General features: G+C 37.0%; 1 protein-coding gene across 8 annotated transcripts in view; it reads right to left on the reverse strand.

Moving 5' to 3' along the window:
* The window catches only part of SPAG9 (sperm associated antigen 9), a 145008-nt gene that overhangs the window by 98820 nt on the left and 27750 nt on the right, over nt 1-18438 (reverse strand). For 7 of the 8 annotated variants that reach the window (XM_025995937.2, XM_025995936.2, XM_072747484.1 and 4 more), the window contains exon 2: nt 9291-9411. In XM_025995937.2, coding sequence (XP_025851722.1) covers nt 9291-9411 — 121 coding nt within the window. Of the gene's footprint in view, nt 1-2656; nt 2738-9290; nt 9412-18438 lie in introns of those variants that run through there. The other variant, XM_072747489.1, reaches the window with a different exon arrangement.

Raw genomic sequence — 18438 nt, forward strand, 5'->3', positions numbered from 1 at the left:
TGATATATATACTGCAGTCTGGATGAACCTTAGGCTAAGTGAAAGAAGCCAGTTACAAAAGATCACATATTGTATTATTCCATTTATATGAAATGTCCAGAATAGACAAAGCCATAGCAATAGAAAATAGATTAGTGGTTGCCGGGGGCTAGGGAGAACAGGGAATGAGGAGTGACTGTTAATAGGGATGGATTTCTATTTGGACTGGTGAAAGTGATCTGGAATTAAGACAGTTGTAATGGGGGCACCTGTGTGCCTCCATCTGGTTAAGCCTCTGCCTTTAGCTCTGGTCACGATCCCAGGGTCCTGGGATCAAGCCCTGCATCAGGCTCTCTGCTCAGTGGGTAGCCTGCTTCTACCTCTCCTTCTGCCTACTCTGCCTACCTATGTGCTCTGTCAAATAAATAAAATTAAAAAAAAAAAAAAGACAGTTGGGGGACGCCTGGGTGGCTCAGCAGTTAAGCATCTGCCTTTGGCCCAGGGCATGATCCCGGGATCCAAGATCGAGTCCCACATCAGGCTCCTTGCAGGGAGCCTGCTTCTCCCTCTGACTGTGTCTCTGCCTCTGTCTCTCTCATGAATAAATAAATAAAATCTTAAAGAAAAAAAAAAAAAAGACAGTTGTGATGGTTATACAACTTTGTGAATATACTAAAAATCACTGATTTGTATACTCCAAAATGGTGGATTTTATAGTGTATGAATTATATATACATACATATATATATATTTTTTAAGTAGGCTCCATGCTTGAATTCATGATCCTAAGATTAAGAGTCACAGGCTCTACCAACTAAGCCAGCCAGAAGCAGTGTGAATTATATTTTTTTAAAAGGGAGATATCATTCAAGACCTATCCCTAACACAAGCATCAGAATATTACATCTTAATAGTAACCTAACTTTTAAATGAAAAGACAAGATGTGAAACAATGAGAATAAGAGAAAATCTCAACACTTAGTAAATGTTTGTTGAATAAATGAATATGCAATAAAGAGTTTTAAAGTGATAATAGCCAGAGTAACCTTGGAAGTTGTTTAGAAATTAGATTTTAAGAGCACAAATTATAAATGCTATATTTTCATTAAAATTTGCCATCTTTTCTTCCTCAGATAATTCACAAGTAGAAAGAATAGGCAGATGATTGCCGAGCTTTAGGTACATTCAGTCCCCTTGCCTCAACACTTGAGCAAAACCATGCAATATCTATTAAAGCTCTTAAGGTAAGGCAGAGAACTGGCCAGATACTAATCAAAGTAATTTCTTCTTTTTCTTAGACACATTGCTAGATGGCATATCACAGTCTCTATAATTAGTTTCTGATGGAGTTATAGCCACTGAAGTAGAAGCAAAAGCTGTGTGCACCACTCCTAAGGCCTGGCCCAATAAAAACTATCCACGTAGAACTGTCCATTCCTTTTCTCTCCTCTCTACCTTAATGGCAGGTGAGTATGATGAACTTGGAGCAAGCAGTTGGAAAGAGCCTACATCTCCAAAGGAAATACCCACCTTCTGGAAACATCTATTCTAATTTTCACATGAACAAGAAATAAAATATAACATTTGAATCATTATACATGTATTTTGTGGCATGGTTGCTACAGAAACTAGAGTTACTTTAACTCATACATTAGCTTATGAACAGTCACTAAATCCTCTTAAAAGGCATTCTAAATTATCAAAGGTATGTTATTCGATGGTGATTTTAAATAATTTATGAATTTGTTACTCTTGATGATTTTCCAAATGTTTTCCTGGCCATGATTTTCTCCAACATAAAACCTGCAGCAAATACCTTGATAGAAATTATCTGATTGTATTTCCTGTTTTCTTTACCTCCAGTGTGATTTGAAATATTAGTATTTTCTTTTTAGGTTGTAAGTTAACCACGAAGATCATGTAACACAAATTGAGAACCTCTCACTTTTCTGAAAATACAATACTTAGCACAACACAATCAATAGACTCCCGCTTTCTCAAGGCCTAAGTCACATAAGATAAAATAGTGTTTAACAGAGAAGTACTTTTAAATGCTGGGAAGAGCCATCTCTTCAAAGTCCTGGATGCCACCAAGTCACAGTAAAGGGAAAAGAAAAGGAAGTAGAAGGGACAGGGAAAGGCAGGAAAGAAAGGCCCAACTGGGCAAGGATGGCAGACATTCCCGAAAGTTTCAATTACCATAATGTTAACCTATGCCTATTATTGTTGCATTATATGTAAAGTGTAGTAAAAGATCATTTCTTAATTAGTTCCTACGTGAACCCAAATGTAAAAATGATCTCAGGAAAAATCTTAAAACTTTATCATTTTATTCATCAAACTAGCCACAACCTGAGATTAACTAGAAATAAGCAAGATTCAGCTCATCCTTCCTATCCCAAAACAACAAATAAACCAATCTGCCATTCTTGAAAAACTAATATTCTGAAAGAAAAAAAAAATCAAATCAGGGCATCTAAAAAGCAAAGCAGGAAGAGGGCAAGAAAAAAGAAGAATCAAAAGACTAATCTAAATTTTTCCCCTTTTAATCGCTAATAGAGATCATTCAGCCTTATTTAAATGCTCTTTTTCTTTCTGTCCATCTTTCCAAAGAGCAAGATGACATGATTAAGGCAGGAAGAGCCACCTGCTCAGCCTGCTCAAAATCAGAGCTTACCTCCTTAGATTGATGGCCTGTGCCAAGTTTGGAACACCTTCCATCTCTGTTGTCTTCTGCCCCATCAGACTGCTGATAGGCCTATGGGGGGAAGAAAGAGAAACACACCTGCTAGAACGCCGTGTCCAACTCATTATTTGCCTTCTCAAAAGGAATCATCAGTTCTTACTATTCATGGAAGGCAGATAATCCAATGTTATTTGGCCTCAGAAGATTGGCATTGGTCTTTCACAAGCCTTTCCTTGAACAATTGAGCATCAAAAGTCTCAACAGGTAAGCAAGAATCAAATGCTGACTTAAGATCAAATAAATCTCAGACAACCACATCAAAGCAGTAATAAAAGCCTCTCTTCTACCAACTAAGTCCTGCACCATGTCTCTAAAGTTCAAAAGATTTTCAGACAGATTGATGCTATTAATCAATGACACAAGGTGAAATGCTAAAGCATTCTCATGAATTGATGATCATATCCTGAAAACAAGAGTAGAATAACTTCAAAGAACCTCTGTGGTTAGAGAACTGACCTAGTCTCTGTCTTGACAATGTTACCCTAAGCCATCCACATCACAAAGTTGACTACTCTCCTACCTAAAGTCTCTATGTAGGGAGAGTCCATGCTTTCCCCCAGCACACATTCCTATGTAACACCTTCATAGTCAAGAACTACTTCCTCATGATCAACCAAAATCAACAAGTAACATTTTCTCTAATTCAAATCTTCCAAAATTACAGAAAAACAACTTGGTATCTTCTTTCCCTGTCCTTTTATATGTTTGAAGTAATCAAATAATTCATTTTTATTCTGTTCTCTAAGCTCACTATAAATCCCTTCACCCTTATTAATAAAATTAATTTTTTTTAATTTATTTATTCAGAGAGAGAGAGACTGAGAGGCAGAGACACAGGCAGAGGGAGAAGCGGGCTCCATGCAGGGAGCCCGACGCGGGACTCGATCCTGGGTCTCAAGGATCAGACCCTGGGCTGCAGGCGGCGCTAAACCGCTGCGCCACCGGGGGATGCCCTAAAATTAATTTTCTATGAAACTTTAGGTTCCAGATATTAATTATAAACTACAACCTTAAGGTTTTCAATAGGCAACATGAGACTACAGAAATGAGAGAGTCCAAATACAGATAATGAGACATAAAGCAGATCTGAAGACTACACATGATGTTACCTAATGAAGTAGGCATAATAAAATGTTAGTGTTTGCATAAATTATCCTGTGCTTAATTTTTTGGCTTGCCCTCTAAAAATAAGCTCCAAAAAAAAAACCCTTGTATAAAGTTTATTAAATATACAAATGTTTTTCATATGGCAAAGAATTCAATTCCAGTTAAAGGCACTAAAAAAGTAACTTTTTTTAAAGCAACTTTTTATATAATGAATTTCATTTAATATTTTTTTTCTTTTAAAGTAAACTCTATGCTCCATGTGAGGCTTAAACTCATGACCCTGAGATCAAGGGTTACACATTCTACCAGCTGAGCCAGCAAGGCACCCTTTATTTCATCATTTTTTAAGTCAGGAGATATATGAAACTCTGAAAGTTGTCTTATTAAAAATATGCTTTCAACAAAAATACAAATGATCTGTTTTTTACTTTAGTCACTCTAAAAATAATGTAGAAAAAATAAAAATAATGTAGAAGGGATGGTCTACCGACAAGAAAAAATTAAAATGAAAAAAATGGCCTATTACAGTATTATTCCAATTTTCAGAATATTAATATTTATTGCCAATCACAAAACATGGCAAAGGGGCTGATAAAGCTTTTTATCAACCTGAAGGTATTTTTTTAACTGATTTGAAAAACAGTGACAATAAATAAATAAATAAATAAATAAATAAATAAGAATCTTGAGGCCCAGATATTAACTTAGGTACGAACCTATACTCAGTACCTTAAAAATGGTTTATTTTTCATCTATGTTATGAAAGTTCTCAAATGATCAATCACATCATTAACCGACAGACCTTGCTTATAAAACAATCCCCAAAATGGAAGTCTGTTCTAATCCCTTTCTTTATTCCTTTAAAATAAAAAAAAAGTTAACGATTACACTTTCCATCTAGTAACATGCTAATTCTTATGACCAAGAAGTCAGAAGTGTTTTCCTTCCAATAATAATATATGTTTCAAGGTAAAGACTTCAAGGTATTTTATTAGACCAAGATCTTGATACCAAATCTAAAAACCAAATGAATGTTATATGGGGGAGGGAAAGAGCAAAAGGTCAGAATAAATCTCTACTACAGTGTTGTCAATTGTCAAAATTATTTTTTCATTTAATTTAAAAAAGAAATTTTCATTCAGAGGAAGGAAGGCCAGATTCAAAGAACCCTTACATAGCTTAAAATTACTGCCATCATCTCCACAATTCAAGGGAAAAGTCACCTATTATAAATCAAAGAGCTTGAGGGAAACAGTTTTCCTGAGAGTCAAATAATAAGTGGTTCTATATCAGCTCTGTGTGCTAATATGTTGCAAATAATGATTCAAATTCATAAGTTATGATAAATGAAATATGCTACTCAACCATACTTCTCCAATTCTTTTCACATTAAAAATGACCAAACAATAATATAAACCAAAAACCACTGAAATATTAATCTTACTTGCCCTACTTCCTTAAATATATTGTGAGAAAATTATCAAAACATAGAGAAATCTATAGTTTTTTTTCTTTTTTAGGATTTTTATTTATTTATTCATGAGAGACCTAGAGAGAGAGAGGCAGAGACAGGCAGAGGAAGAAGCAGGCTCCATGCAAGGAGCCTGATGTGGGACCCAATCCCAGGATTCCAGGATCCTGCCTTGGGCTGAAGGCAGGCACTAAACCGCTGAGCCATCCAGGTGTCCCAAAATCTATAGTTTTGAAAAAATATTCACTGCAATATAATTCACTATACTGGAAAAGATGTCCAACCAAACCAACAGAAGTTTTTTGTTTGCTTTTTTTAAATTTACCTGTATTTATTTTTACTCTGACTCATTCTTTCATTCTACAAAGGATTTGAGATAGCTTATTAAAACATAACAATTCATTACATATGTATAGATTAAAAAGAAAATAATTTAAGTACGCTACCCAGGTAAGGTCCAAACTAGTCCTTACAGTTCCTAAGTTCAGTTTGAGTTTCAAGTAGCCAAGGTAAAAAAAAACAAAGTGGCCTTTAAATAATTCTCATTAGAGCAAAGAGAAGATACCCCAGAGAAAACAAGAATTGGTAATAGATGGCATAGCTTCTGGATGGTGGGTATAGGCAGACATTTTAAAAAGAATAAAGATTATACAAGAAATATAGTGTTAAGGACAAGATACAAAATTATTTATACACTCTAACTTCAGTGATATAAAAACATGGTATATATGGAGAAAAAGACTAGAAAGTCATACATAACCTTCCCCCACACACACTGATTTCTTTGACTGCAATGACCATATTATATTCTTCCATACTACAAACATAGTCTTCTGTACCAAGCTAAATGATAGATATACAGCGGTATAATATTTTTAACTGTATTAAAATGTCTATATTTACTTGACTCAGTTAAGATAATAATGGCTTACAAGAAAGAAATACTCAATATACAAAAGAACTAATGAGTATCAAGTATTTTGTGACAAAGAACTCATTACTGCCACAATATGAACAGCAAGACTCATTACAGACTCCTTCCATAGTTGTTAAGAACCAACAGGCCTTTCTCAACCCATAATTTCGTTTTTCTACTCCATGTATGTTTCGGATTCGTCTTTAGGACTCACAAGATGTTAACTACAAAGAAGTGTTGTTGTTACTCCCAGATAAGAAATCATGTAACTACCGTTTTTAAAAAGTCCTTTGTGTTGGAAAAACCAAAAGCATATCCTACATAGTTCAAATGTTTAAAAGAGAGCAACTAGAAATCTCTAAAACCAAACATAACCACAAAGCTTTTATACACTCAACTATGCAAAATTTTTATAGACTCAATTTCTCAACATTGTGAAATAATACCACAACCTGAGAATTCCATACTATCAAAAGCTGTAAAGTATGTCCTTAATTCAGTTCCTATTTCTTGATGTTTTCTTGCTTCTCAAATAGTAAGTAACTACAACCAAAATTTCCCCTTTTAACATAGGAAGTCATCTTCAAAGCAGAACTTAAGACTTTTACTGTGGCTACTTTTTAAAGAGAATATGTGCCCTAAAACATATCAATTAGAATTGACAGTCTTTAAAGACTCTTACAAATATAAACATGGAAATTGGACAAGATACTGTTGTTATCACACTGTGCTCAAAAAGTGGCACTAAACAAAAACACTGCACCCATCTCTCTTCTATTACAAATATTATCAGTAATTTATACAGCCTTAAATAAGTGTTATTTAAAAACAGATGTTAGGAACACTAAAAAACATTCAAACCATTTTAAAAGCTTAAGACAATGAAAATAAAAATAGATGTCATGCTACAGTAACTTTAACAAAAATCATGATGTATTCTTTCAAAAAAACTGATAGAATTAAGATTAAATAGTCAGATATTCTCTTGTCTATCATATAAAAAAGAATTCATATGCTCTGACATACATCTATTTACACTGGTTTTCATTTTTTAAAAAACATATTCCCTGTCCTTGCTTTCCAAAAGGACAGGGCATTGGTGATACTTAAAGATCACCTCCATCCTCCACCTTTTTTTAAAAATAAGAAGTTTTGACTCATATTAAGAGATTTGAGGGAGGGAAAATTAAGAAAGTAAAATGAAAAAATAGTCAAACATTTCTCTTCCACACACATTTTTTTTCAGATACTTAAATATGGCAAAATAAAGACTTAGAAGAAAATTTCAAGATACACTTTGATTTCATATTATAACCATTTAAGGCTTAAAGAAAAATAGAAGAGAGAAGAAAGTAGTTAGAAGAGAGAAAAAGATTCCAAGGTTTCAAAGGAAAAGGGAGTAAGTTGCAAAGCATTAATAAAAGAAGATTCATTACAGCCTCACTCAGAGACGAAGAGATTTAGCATTACAAGTTTTGTGCATCTGAATGGCCAATTTTGATTAATCACAGTTTTAAGCTTTTTTTTTTTCTTTAAGATTTTATTTATTTATTCACGAGAGACACAGAGAGAGAGAGGCAGAGACACAGGCAGAGGGAGAAGAAGCAGGCTCCATGCAAGGAGCCCGACGTGGGACTTAATCCTGGGACTCCAGGATCACGCCCTGGGCCGAAGGCAGGCGCTCAACTGCTGAGCCACCCAAGTGTCCCAAAGCTGTTTTTTCTAGATGAGTGGTACCCATAGGGATGTGACTCTAGTAATATATTTGTTAGCATTTGCACTATGGAGTCCATCATCCAGCTATCTAAAACCTTAAATTTCTATAGTAGAATCACAGAAGTCACTCAACATATTCAATGTGAACAAGGGAAGCTAGAACACTCTAGGTATCTACAAGCCTAAAAGTACAAAGACATGATATATGGCTTTGTCTCATTGTAGTTGGCTTATTACCAAACATCAACTGGCTCCCTTGCATGACATCTGCTTAACAGCCATGTCAGTTTTCCCTGAATTCTGTAATACCTGAACTCCAGATTCCCAGTGATTCAAGGTTTAGCTCTATTAGGCCATTCCAAAGCACTAGAGGGAACAGTTATCACACACACACCCCAAGTCTGGTAATAAGCGAAGGTTATCTACCATGAATTCCCATCCTAAACAGCAGATGTCACTATGTAGCCAAAATGGTTGACAAAGGAAGAACTGCTGGTCCTCTTCTGCTTCCAAGGATTCTGAAGGTTTATAGTGCTGTGAGGGAAAACTGAAAAACTCTCTGCCTGCCCAAATCAAATAAGAAAATAGGCCACGAAGTTTCTCCCTGCCTTTTTTTTTTTTTCTAATTTGGACTTAATTTGGTCCAATTCATTAGCCAAAAAAAGAGAAATCCTCCTTGGAGTATGAAACAGTTATTTTTAAATCAAAAGTACGATGAAATTATATTAAAAATGAAATAAATCTGAAAAATGATATTCCCTTCCCCAAACTCCCTCAGTTTTCCACTAGAAAATAATGAAAAAAAGAGAACTCAGTGATAATTTTTGTGTGTGTGTGTGAACTCTGCCCAACAGGGGGCTTGAACTCACAAACTTGAGATCAAGAGTCACATGTTCTACTAAGTGAGCTACCCAGGCTCCCCTAGAATTCAATAATTTTTTTATACATACTTCAGAGCTAGAGTTTTTGTCACATTTGTAAGTTTCGAAGCAATACAGAATGCAACGGAAATTTGTGTAGTGGATCAAAATCAGAAGAAATGATCCACATGCACACATCCCAGAATCCTGCATAATGGATATAGGATAATGTTAACTACAAAGGCTGAGAGATAAATTGAAGAAGAGAGTCTTAAAGGCATCTTTGGTTTAGTTATTTCTACAGACATCAGTGCCACATGAAAATGTGAATAAAGAACCAAACTTAGCTTCCAGGTCTTACTCTTCAGTCTGGGATGATGACAATTCCAAGTACATATATATATTTGGAAGCCCAGTCAAATGTCAAGATGAGTCACTGCACTATTAGAGCCCACTCTTTAATATGTACTTATGAGGAGAAGTATTTTTACTTACTCTGGTCAGCATAGTTTTTTGCTTTGAGCTCAAGTTGTCTTGTTTGAGATTCTAAAGATTCCACTCGGGTCTGTAAATCCTTTTTTTCCTGTTCTTGAGAATCTTCAAATTCAATGAATTTCTAATAGAAAAGAAAAGCATTATTTCCATTAGAGAAATGAAAAATTTTTAACATTATCAACCCCTGTGTTTCCTGGTATCAGGAATCACAATCAGGCATTAAATACTCAGAAAGATCTAAGAATCAGGTACTTCTGTTGATTTTTTAGTTTCTTGATAAAAACTTCCAAATACAGAAAAAAAAAAGACCAAATAGTTTATAAAGTGTTTCCACTTCATGTAACAGGCATTCCAAAGAAAATACATGCATCCTACTCCAAAAATATGAATCCTTAGCACATCTGTATATTTATCTGAGTTGAAAACAGTGTTTTGCATAACATTGTACAGAACATGTACAACAAATGAAGCACTGAAGAATTATGACGTGTCAATAAGTATTTGTTCAACAATTATTTGGTTTAAAAAAAAACAATTATTTGGCTAATCAACAGCCTTCTAGATTTTTTAAAGCCTTCTAGATTACCTGAACTATGGAGTTTAAATTCCTGAGAAAAAGAACACTTCTTAGAAATAACTCCAGCAATCAAATTCAATTTCATAAAATTGTTCTCATCAAAAAAATTATTTTTTAAAGGTTTTATTTATTCATGAGAGGCAGAGAGAGAGAGAGAGAGAGAGAGGCAGAGACATAGGCAGAGGGGGAAGCAGGCTCCATGCAGGAAGCCCGATGTGGGACTCGATCCCAGGTATCCAGGATCACACCCCAGGCCAAAGGAAGGCGCTAAACCACTGAGCCACCCATCAAGAAAATTATAATTAGGGATGCCTGGGTGGCTCAGCGTTTGGTCACCTGCCTTCAGCTCAGGTCTTGATCCTGGATGAGTTCCACACTGGGCTCACTGTGGAGAGCCTGTTTCTCCCTCTGCCTGTGTCTCTCAGTCTGTGTCTTTCATGAATAAATAAATAAATCTTAAAAAAAAGAAAATTATAATTAAATCTAATCATTAAATCTCAGCCCTCATCTTAACTGTTTTATCAGTGTCATCTGACATCTGGTCACTCAAAACATTTTTTTAATTTGGCTTCTAGGACTTTGTTCTTCTACTTTATTGGCTGCTTCTTGGTCTTCTTTGTTAGTTCTTCCTCTTTTTCCCCACAAACTCAGTCCTTGAACAACCTTTTCTCTTCATTGTTTACTCATTCCCTGGTGATCTCATTCAGTTTCATGGCTTTAAATACTAACTATATGCTGACAACCTCCAAATTCCTAGTCTAGTCTCTAGCCTAGACCTGAATTCCAGATTTGTACATCCAACTGCCTACTGGACAACCTTGTTGATTTGAATGTCTAATAAGCATCTTAACTTTCGCATGTTAAAGCTTGCTCCTCCTGGTCTTAGCTAGCTCATTTAATTACCGTGGTCAGCTGCTCTGGCTCACAACTTGAGTCAGCTTTGATTCTTCTCTAACACTTCATATCCAATCTATTAGCAAATCTACCTTCGGATGCAACCTCATCATCTACACCACCATCCTGGTCTGTGTCAACATTATCTATTGCTTAGATTAATGCAACAGCAACTAATTAATCTTACTTCCACCCTTGCCCCTATAATGCATTCTCAATACAGTAGTTAGAGTGACCCATTAAAAAGTCAGATGGAGGGACTCCTGGGCAGCTCAGTGGTTGAGCGTCTGCGTCAGCTCAGGTCCTGATCCCAAGCTTGGGGATGGAGTCCCCATCAGTCTCCCTGCGAGGAACCCACTTCTCCCTCTGCCTAGGTCTCTGCTTCTCTCTCTCTGTGTCTCATGAATAAATAAAATCCTTAAAAAATAATAATAAAATAATAAATAAAATAATAAATAAATAAATAAATAAATAGTCGGATGGGTCACCTGGCTGGCTCAGTCAGTAAAGCATGCGACTCTTGATCTCAGGATCATGAGTTCAAGCCTGACGTTGGGTGTAGAGGTTACTTAAATAAATAAAAACTTAAAAAAAAAAAAAAAGTAAGTCAGATCAGTTCAGTCCTCTGCTCAAAATCCTCTGATTGCTTACATCCTCCCAAAGTCCTTACCACAGCCTCCCAGGACCAACACAATATATCATAATCTTTCTTCTTTGACATCATTCTCTTCTACTCTTCCCCTCCTTCCCCACCTCCCTCATGTACTCTGATTGAAGCTTCCCTGCAGTTCCCTCAACACTCCAAACCTTTGCATTTGCTTCCTACAGCCTAGAATTCTCTTTCTGCAGATATCCAAATAGGTTGCCCCCTCGTCACCTTAACATCTTTGTTCTAATGTCATCTTCTTTTTCTTTTTTAAGATTTTATTTATATCAGAGAGACAGAGGAGAGAGAGTGTATGCATGGAAGCATGAACAGAGAGAGGGAGAGAGGGAGAAACAGACTCCCCGCTGAGCAAGAGCCAGATGCAGTGCTCAATCCCAAGACCCTGGGATCATGACCTGAGCCGAAGGCAGACACTTAAAGAAGCCACCAAGGCACCCCTAAATGTAACCTTCTTAATCAGATTTCCTTGTGATGATATTTAAAACTGCAATACCCCCTCTCTACTTCTCTCCCTGCTTTACTTCTCTCCAACACTTACTCTCATCTAACATACTATACTTCTTAGTAATTTATCTTATTATCTGCCTTGCCTCACTAGAACGTAGACTTCATGAAGGCAGGATTTTTTTTTTAAAGATGTATTTATTCATTTCAGAGAGAAAGAAAGAGGGTGAGCACGAGTGGGAGGGGCAGAAGGAGAGAGTCAATCTCAAGCACATTTCCTGCCGAGCACCAAACCCCACGCAGCCCCGGATCTGACGCCCATGAGATTATGACCTGAGCCAAAACCAAGAGTAGTAGGTTGCCTAACTGACTGAGCTCCTCAGGCACCGCAGGGCAAAGATTTTTGTTTTCTTTGTTGTTGTAGTCCTAGTGCAAAGAATGATGATGGCTCAAATATTTGGTAAACAAATGAATAAACAAAAAATACTTTTGAAATAAAAAGCTGAAACCCATATAGAAAAATGTGAAGTTCACAAAAAAAATTCAGATATCACTAAATAAACCCTAGTTTTAATATGAAATTTTTTTGTTCATTACTTCTTTTGCCTGTCCTGAAACTTTTCAGTCACTGCAGTGGATATAGTTTTTTGTCTGTACACATTGCCTTCCTTTCAACCTCTCCCATTTCATGTTAATTCTATTCAGTCCATACAATTCGACTGGTGAGGACTCCATCTCCCTAGGGGTGGGCATATGACTTGAGCCACACAGGTCATTCTCCTCTGGGATATCTGCCAGTTACTAGATAGAAAGATACTACCTCTCTTCCTCAGGAATTGCATACTCTATAAGAATTTAGCAGGCTTTTAAGTTGCAGATGGACATCTTTTTCCAACATATGAAAAGAAAATGCCTAAGAAATAAAGCCAATATAAAGGAAAACAAAGAGCAAGGAGGAAGGAAATCCTAATTAAAGGTACTATTTGAGTAGTAGAACCAATAGTTATTACAGACAGCATCTTGTAGTCATTTTTCATTTTTCAGTTATCTAAACCAATACATTCCTATTTCATATAAGCTTGTTTGAGATGGTTTCTATTATAAGAAACTGAAAGCACCTTAATCTAGTCATCTACTTTTCCTTAAGAGCCATTTGATTTCCTTGTTATTAGATTAATGTTCTCATTATCTTTGCAAGATTGAAGCCTACAACCTCTAATCATACAGGGGTCCACAGACCCATTTGGTAATTTGATATATCCATAAATCATGCTTCCCCAGAAAAAAACCCCACATCCAATCTGAATTCTGCCTATTTTCCTCAGGGACTCAGAGATCCCTTAATTCTTTTTTTTTTTTTTTTTTTTTTAGATCCCTTAATTCTTTCCACAAACTCCAGATTTAGCACCCATGCCCTATATGTTTCTATGAAAATATTCCATATTTGTGAGACTTCTAGGAAGCATCAAACAGCCATTATTTACTTTTCCAGAATATTAAAGATAACTATAAGTACAAGGAGTAAAGATTATAATAAGTACAAGAAAAGAGGCAAACTCAAGGCGACTAGGCCGGCTCAGTTGGTAAAGCATGCAACACCTGATCTCAGGGTCTGGAGTTCAAGCCCCACCTTGGGTTGTGGAGCCTAGTAAAATTTTAAAACAGGTGTGGGGCCAGCTTAGGTGGCTCAGGTGTGTGAGCCTGCTTCTCTCCCTCTCCCCCTGCCCTTCTTCCTTGCTCCCGCATGCACCTTCTCTCTCAAATAAATAAAATTTAAAAAAAAATTTTTTAAAGAGGCAAACAACAAGTCATTCATTCATTCATTCACTCAAAAAATGTCAGGGGCGCGTGGGTGGCTCAGTCAATTGTCTGCCTTCCACTCAGGTCATGATCCCAGGGTTCTGGGATCAAGCCCTGTAAGGGGCTCCTGCTCAGTGGGTGGGGAGCCCACTTCTCCCTCTCCCTCTGCCTGCTACTCTCCCTGCTTGTGCTCGCTGTCAAATAAACAAATTAAATATTTTTTAAAATAAAATATTTTTTAAAAGTTTACTATTTACTATATACCTACACATGAAACATGATTATGAGTACCACACTATCCCTGCCTTCCAAAGGTGTTCACTGGCTATAAACTGAATGCAAGCAGAAAATATAAAACTTATGTTGAAGGTCTCGTCAGTGGCACAGTTGGCAGAAAGGCCAACTCTTGGTTGGGCTCAGGTGGTGATGTCAGGGTCACCACATATAGCCCAGTATGGGGCTCTGAGCTCAGTGCAGAGTCTGCTTGGGATTCTCTGCCCCTCCCCTCCCCCCTGCACTCTTGTGCTCTCTCACTTTCTCTAAAATAAACCCTTAAAATAAAATAGTTATGTTGAACAGAAAAGCAGCTATGAAACAGGATGTTGGTGATGTACTCTGAGTAAATTATTTCAACATTTTGCCAGGGGATATAAGAAAATACCAAGAATAAGAAAACGTAATTATTTTTTGGCCTGCTTTAAAAATGATGCTCCCTTGACTAAGTGGACTGCTATTATCTGGGTTAAATAACTAAAAACTTTAGGCTTCTTCTGTGCTATGGGTAAAATGCTGTTTTAAAGAACATGTTTTACGGCAGCCCAGATGGCTCAGCGGTTTAGCGCCACCTTCAGCCCAGGGCACGATCCTGGAGACCCAGGATTGAGTCCTGCGTCAGGCTCCCTGCATGGAGCCTGTTTCTTCCTTTGCCTCTCTCTCTCTCTCTCTCTCTCTCTCTCTCTCTCTCTCTCTGTATCTCTGGTGAATGAATAAATAAAACCTTTAAAAAAAAAAAAAAAAGAACATGTCTTAACATATAGCAGGGGCATCTGGGTGGTTCAGTTGGTTGAGGGTTGGTCTGCCTTCAGCTCAGGTCCTGATTCCGGGATCCTGGGATCAAGCCCCAAATCGGGCTCCCTGTTCACTAGGGAAGTCTGCTCCCTCTTCCTCTGCTCCTCCCCCCTACTTGCACTTACTCTCTCTCCAATAAGTAAATAAAATCTTTAAAAAATAATAAAGAACAGGGATGCCTGAGTGGCTCAGCAGTTGAGCATCTGCCTTCGGCTTAGGGCGTGATCCCAGTATCCAGGATCGAGTTCCACATCAGGCTCCTTGCAGGGAGCCTGCTTCTCCCTCTGCCTGTGTCTCTGCCTCTCTCTCGTTCTCTCTCTGTGTCTCTCATTAATAAAAAAATCTTAAAAAAAAAAAAAAAGAACATATAGCAGATGTCTAACAAGTAATACTTAAAATGATATGCTACTAAACTTCTAACAAAAACTTTACCACTAACAGATTGGTAGTTGACAGGGGCAGGGAGTGTGGGTAGGGGAAAATGGTGAAAGTGGCCAAATGGCACCAACTTCAGTCATGAGTAAGCTCGGGCAATGTAATGTACAGCATGGTGACTACAGATAATATAACTGTACTATATATTTGAAAGTTGCTGAAATAATAGATTTTTAAAGTTCTCACCACAAAAAGAAAACAGAAACTGTAATTATGAGATATTATGTTAACTAGCCTTATTGTAGTAATCACTTTGCAATATGCACATTTGTCAAGTCATTAGGGTGTACAATTTAAATTTACAGCAATGTTAATGTATCAATTATTTCTCAATAAAGCTGGAAAAAAACAACTTTCCCACAATTATGCCTATTCAGAACTCCTGATAGGAGAAACATCATCATGAACACACAGCTTCATGTCTGCTTTGTTTCTCAGCGACCCTGTTTAACTAGAGAAGAACATGAATAATCCATAAATTTAGCAGTCACTACACTACTATCCGCTAACGTCATAAGTGAGCATTACATAGACCTACGTATATGATTCACGCTTTGTAACTATCCACATTTATAATAATTACTGAGACTTTATATCTCTATCACCTTAAGCAACTATGGCAAAAGAAAGATTTTCTTTTCCCCCACAAAATGATGTGACAGTTCTTGGACTGGCAGGGCTATTTATCTGCAAATGGAAATCTCTTATTTCTGCAGTTTCCCCTCACAGGAAGGGACAGGCAATAATGAAAATATTCCACGCAAATACATAATGCCAGGCCCTTCCCTCAAGCAAATTAAAACAGATAAACTTAGAGACTCCAAAACGAACTGCCATCTCTCATAAGAGTGTATTTTTTTTTTCCTTTCTTATTCTAAACAGTGGATTTTAAATTTAACTTTTGGAATCATGAACTCCTTTGAGAATCTTAGGAAAATAGATTCTTTCCTCAGGAAGATAAATATATGAAACACAAAACTATGGATTCAAATTCACTGCATTTTCAAGGTCTATAAGAAATCAAGAATGATTTTCTCCCATTTATAAAACTAGTGAATGTTGATTTCTTTTAAAGTAATCTTTTAAAATTCTCTCTCTTCAGGGATCCCTGGGTGGCTCAGCGGTTTGGCGCCTGCCTTCGGCCCAGCGTGTGATCCTGGGGTCCTGAGATCAAGTTCTGCATCTGGCTCCCTGAGTGGAGCCTGCATCTCCCTCTGCCTGTGTCTCTGCCTCTCTCTCTCTCTCTCTCTCTCTCCCTCTCTCTCTGTGTCTCTCATGAATGGGAAAATAAAATCCTAAAAAAAAAAAAAAAAAAATTCTCTGTTCCAAAAATCCCAATTTAAATGTGTATTACATTTTGGTTTGGAAATGTACAGCTGCCACCCTCACTTAAAATGCTAATGACACAACAAAAATAAATACTCTTCACTTCTGATAAGGCATGTTAATAAATCATAAAGGGTACCATAAGCTAGGAGGATAAACATATCCTAAGGAGAGTAATCAAGAAAAAGTAACAAATGATTGAAATTTTCTAAATTATTATTCCCCCAAAAAAGACTGCCAAATAAGCTAGTTTTATGCCATTGTTTTGTGAAATACCCCTGATAATATAAATAACTCTGGCAATAGAAGTTGCTATACAGCAGAAAACACAAGAGTGATAAATACCAAAAACTTCAGAAAATGGCCTAATTCTAAGGTGCCTAGGTGGCTCAGTCAGTTGTGTATCTGCCTTGGGCTTGGGTGGTGATCCCAGGGTCCTGCAGTCAAGCTCTGTGTAGGGCTCCCTGTTCAGTGGGGAGTCTGCTTCTTCTTCCGTCCCTCCCCCCTACTTGTGCTCTGTCTCATGCTCATACTCTCCCCCTCTCAAATAAATTAACTTAAAAAAGAAAAGAAAGTGGCCTAGCTCTTTATGGTACATAGCAATAACATAAACATAGGAAACACTGATATAAGAATTTAAGAAAACCGGAATAGAAATAAAGAAGGTGGCATGAAATTCAATTAGATGCCAAACAAAAGAGAGCTCTTGGTAGAAAAGGTTTAGATTCCTGGCCCTAATGGAAAAGTTGATTTTTCTGGGTGAGGGTTGGGGACAGAGTATAAGGGATGTAATGAGAACTGTTTTCCTTTTTCTATTCCCAACCCTCTCACACTACAGAGAAAATAATTAGGGAATAGGTGGCATGGGTTATATTCTTCTTAAAGGCTTACCATTTCCCTCCCCTGCTCAGAGATCCTTGGTGGGTTAGTACCACATGTGAGTATTGCTGAACCTCATTACTAGTTTTGTATACTACAAACATCACTAACTCTTGTTTTAAAGACTTCTTGGGGGCTCCTGGGTGGCTAATCAGTTAAGTGTCCAACTCTTGATCTATGAATTCAGGGTCATGGGCTCCACACTCAGCAGGGAGTCTGCATTAGATTCTCTCCCACTCCTTCTCCCTGCCCCTCTCCCCACTTGCTCATGCATGCTCTCTTGCTCTCTGAAATAAATAAATCTTAAAAAAAAAAAAAGAAAAGGAAAGAGGGATGCCTGGGTGGCTCAGTGGCTGAGCGCCTGCCTTTGACCCAGGGCATGATCCTGGAGTCCCAGGATCAAGTCCTGCATCAGGCTCCCCGCAGGGAGCCTGCTTCTCCCTCAGCCTGTGTCTCTGCCTCTCTCTCTCTGTGTTTCTCATGATTAAATAAATAAAATATATATTTTTTTAAATTTTAATAATAATAAAGTAAATAATAGCTGTTTAGCAGAAGTGGGATTTAGGATGATTTTATCTTTCTAAAATCACCTTATCCTTAAATAGTCTAAAGTTGCTGTTGCTTTTTTAACAATATGGATTCATATATTTTATTTTATTTATTTTTGATTCGTATATTTTAAAACAATAAAGGAAAGGAGGAAAATGGGATGCCTGAGTGGCTCAGGGGTTGAGCATCGGCCTTCGGCTTAGGGCATGATCCCGGAGTTCTGGATCAAGTTACGCAAGGGGCTCCTTGCATGGAGCCTACTTCTCCTCTGTCTGCCTATGTCTCAGCCTCTGTCTCTCATGAATAAATAAATAAATAAAATTTAAAAAAAAAAAAAAGGAGGAAAATGCACCTTACAGGCCTATCTCTCTTCAATGGCAGTGAAGAACTAAACATGAATCGTTTGCATTTCAGCTTAGAAAAGCTTGGCATATTAAACATTAATATCACCATTTACCTGACCAAAAATAATTATAGGTGTTTTTCTAAATGTAATTAATCAAAATCAA

Source organism: Vulpes vulpes, chromosome 2 (assembly GCF_048418805.1).
Source record: "Vulpes vulpes isolate BD-2025 chromosome 2, VulVul3, whole genome shotgun sequence".
NCBI lineage: Eukaryota > Metazoa > Chordata > Mammalia > Carnivora > Canidae > Vulpes > Vulpes vulpes.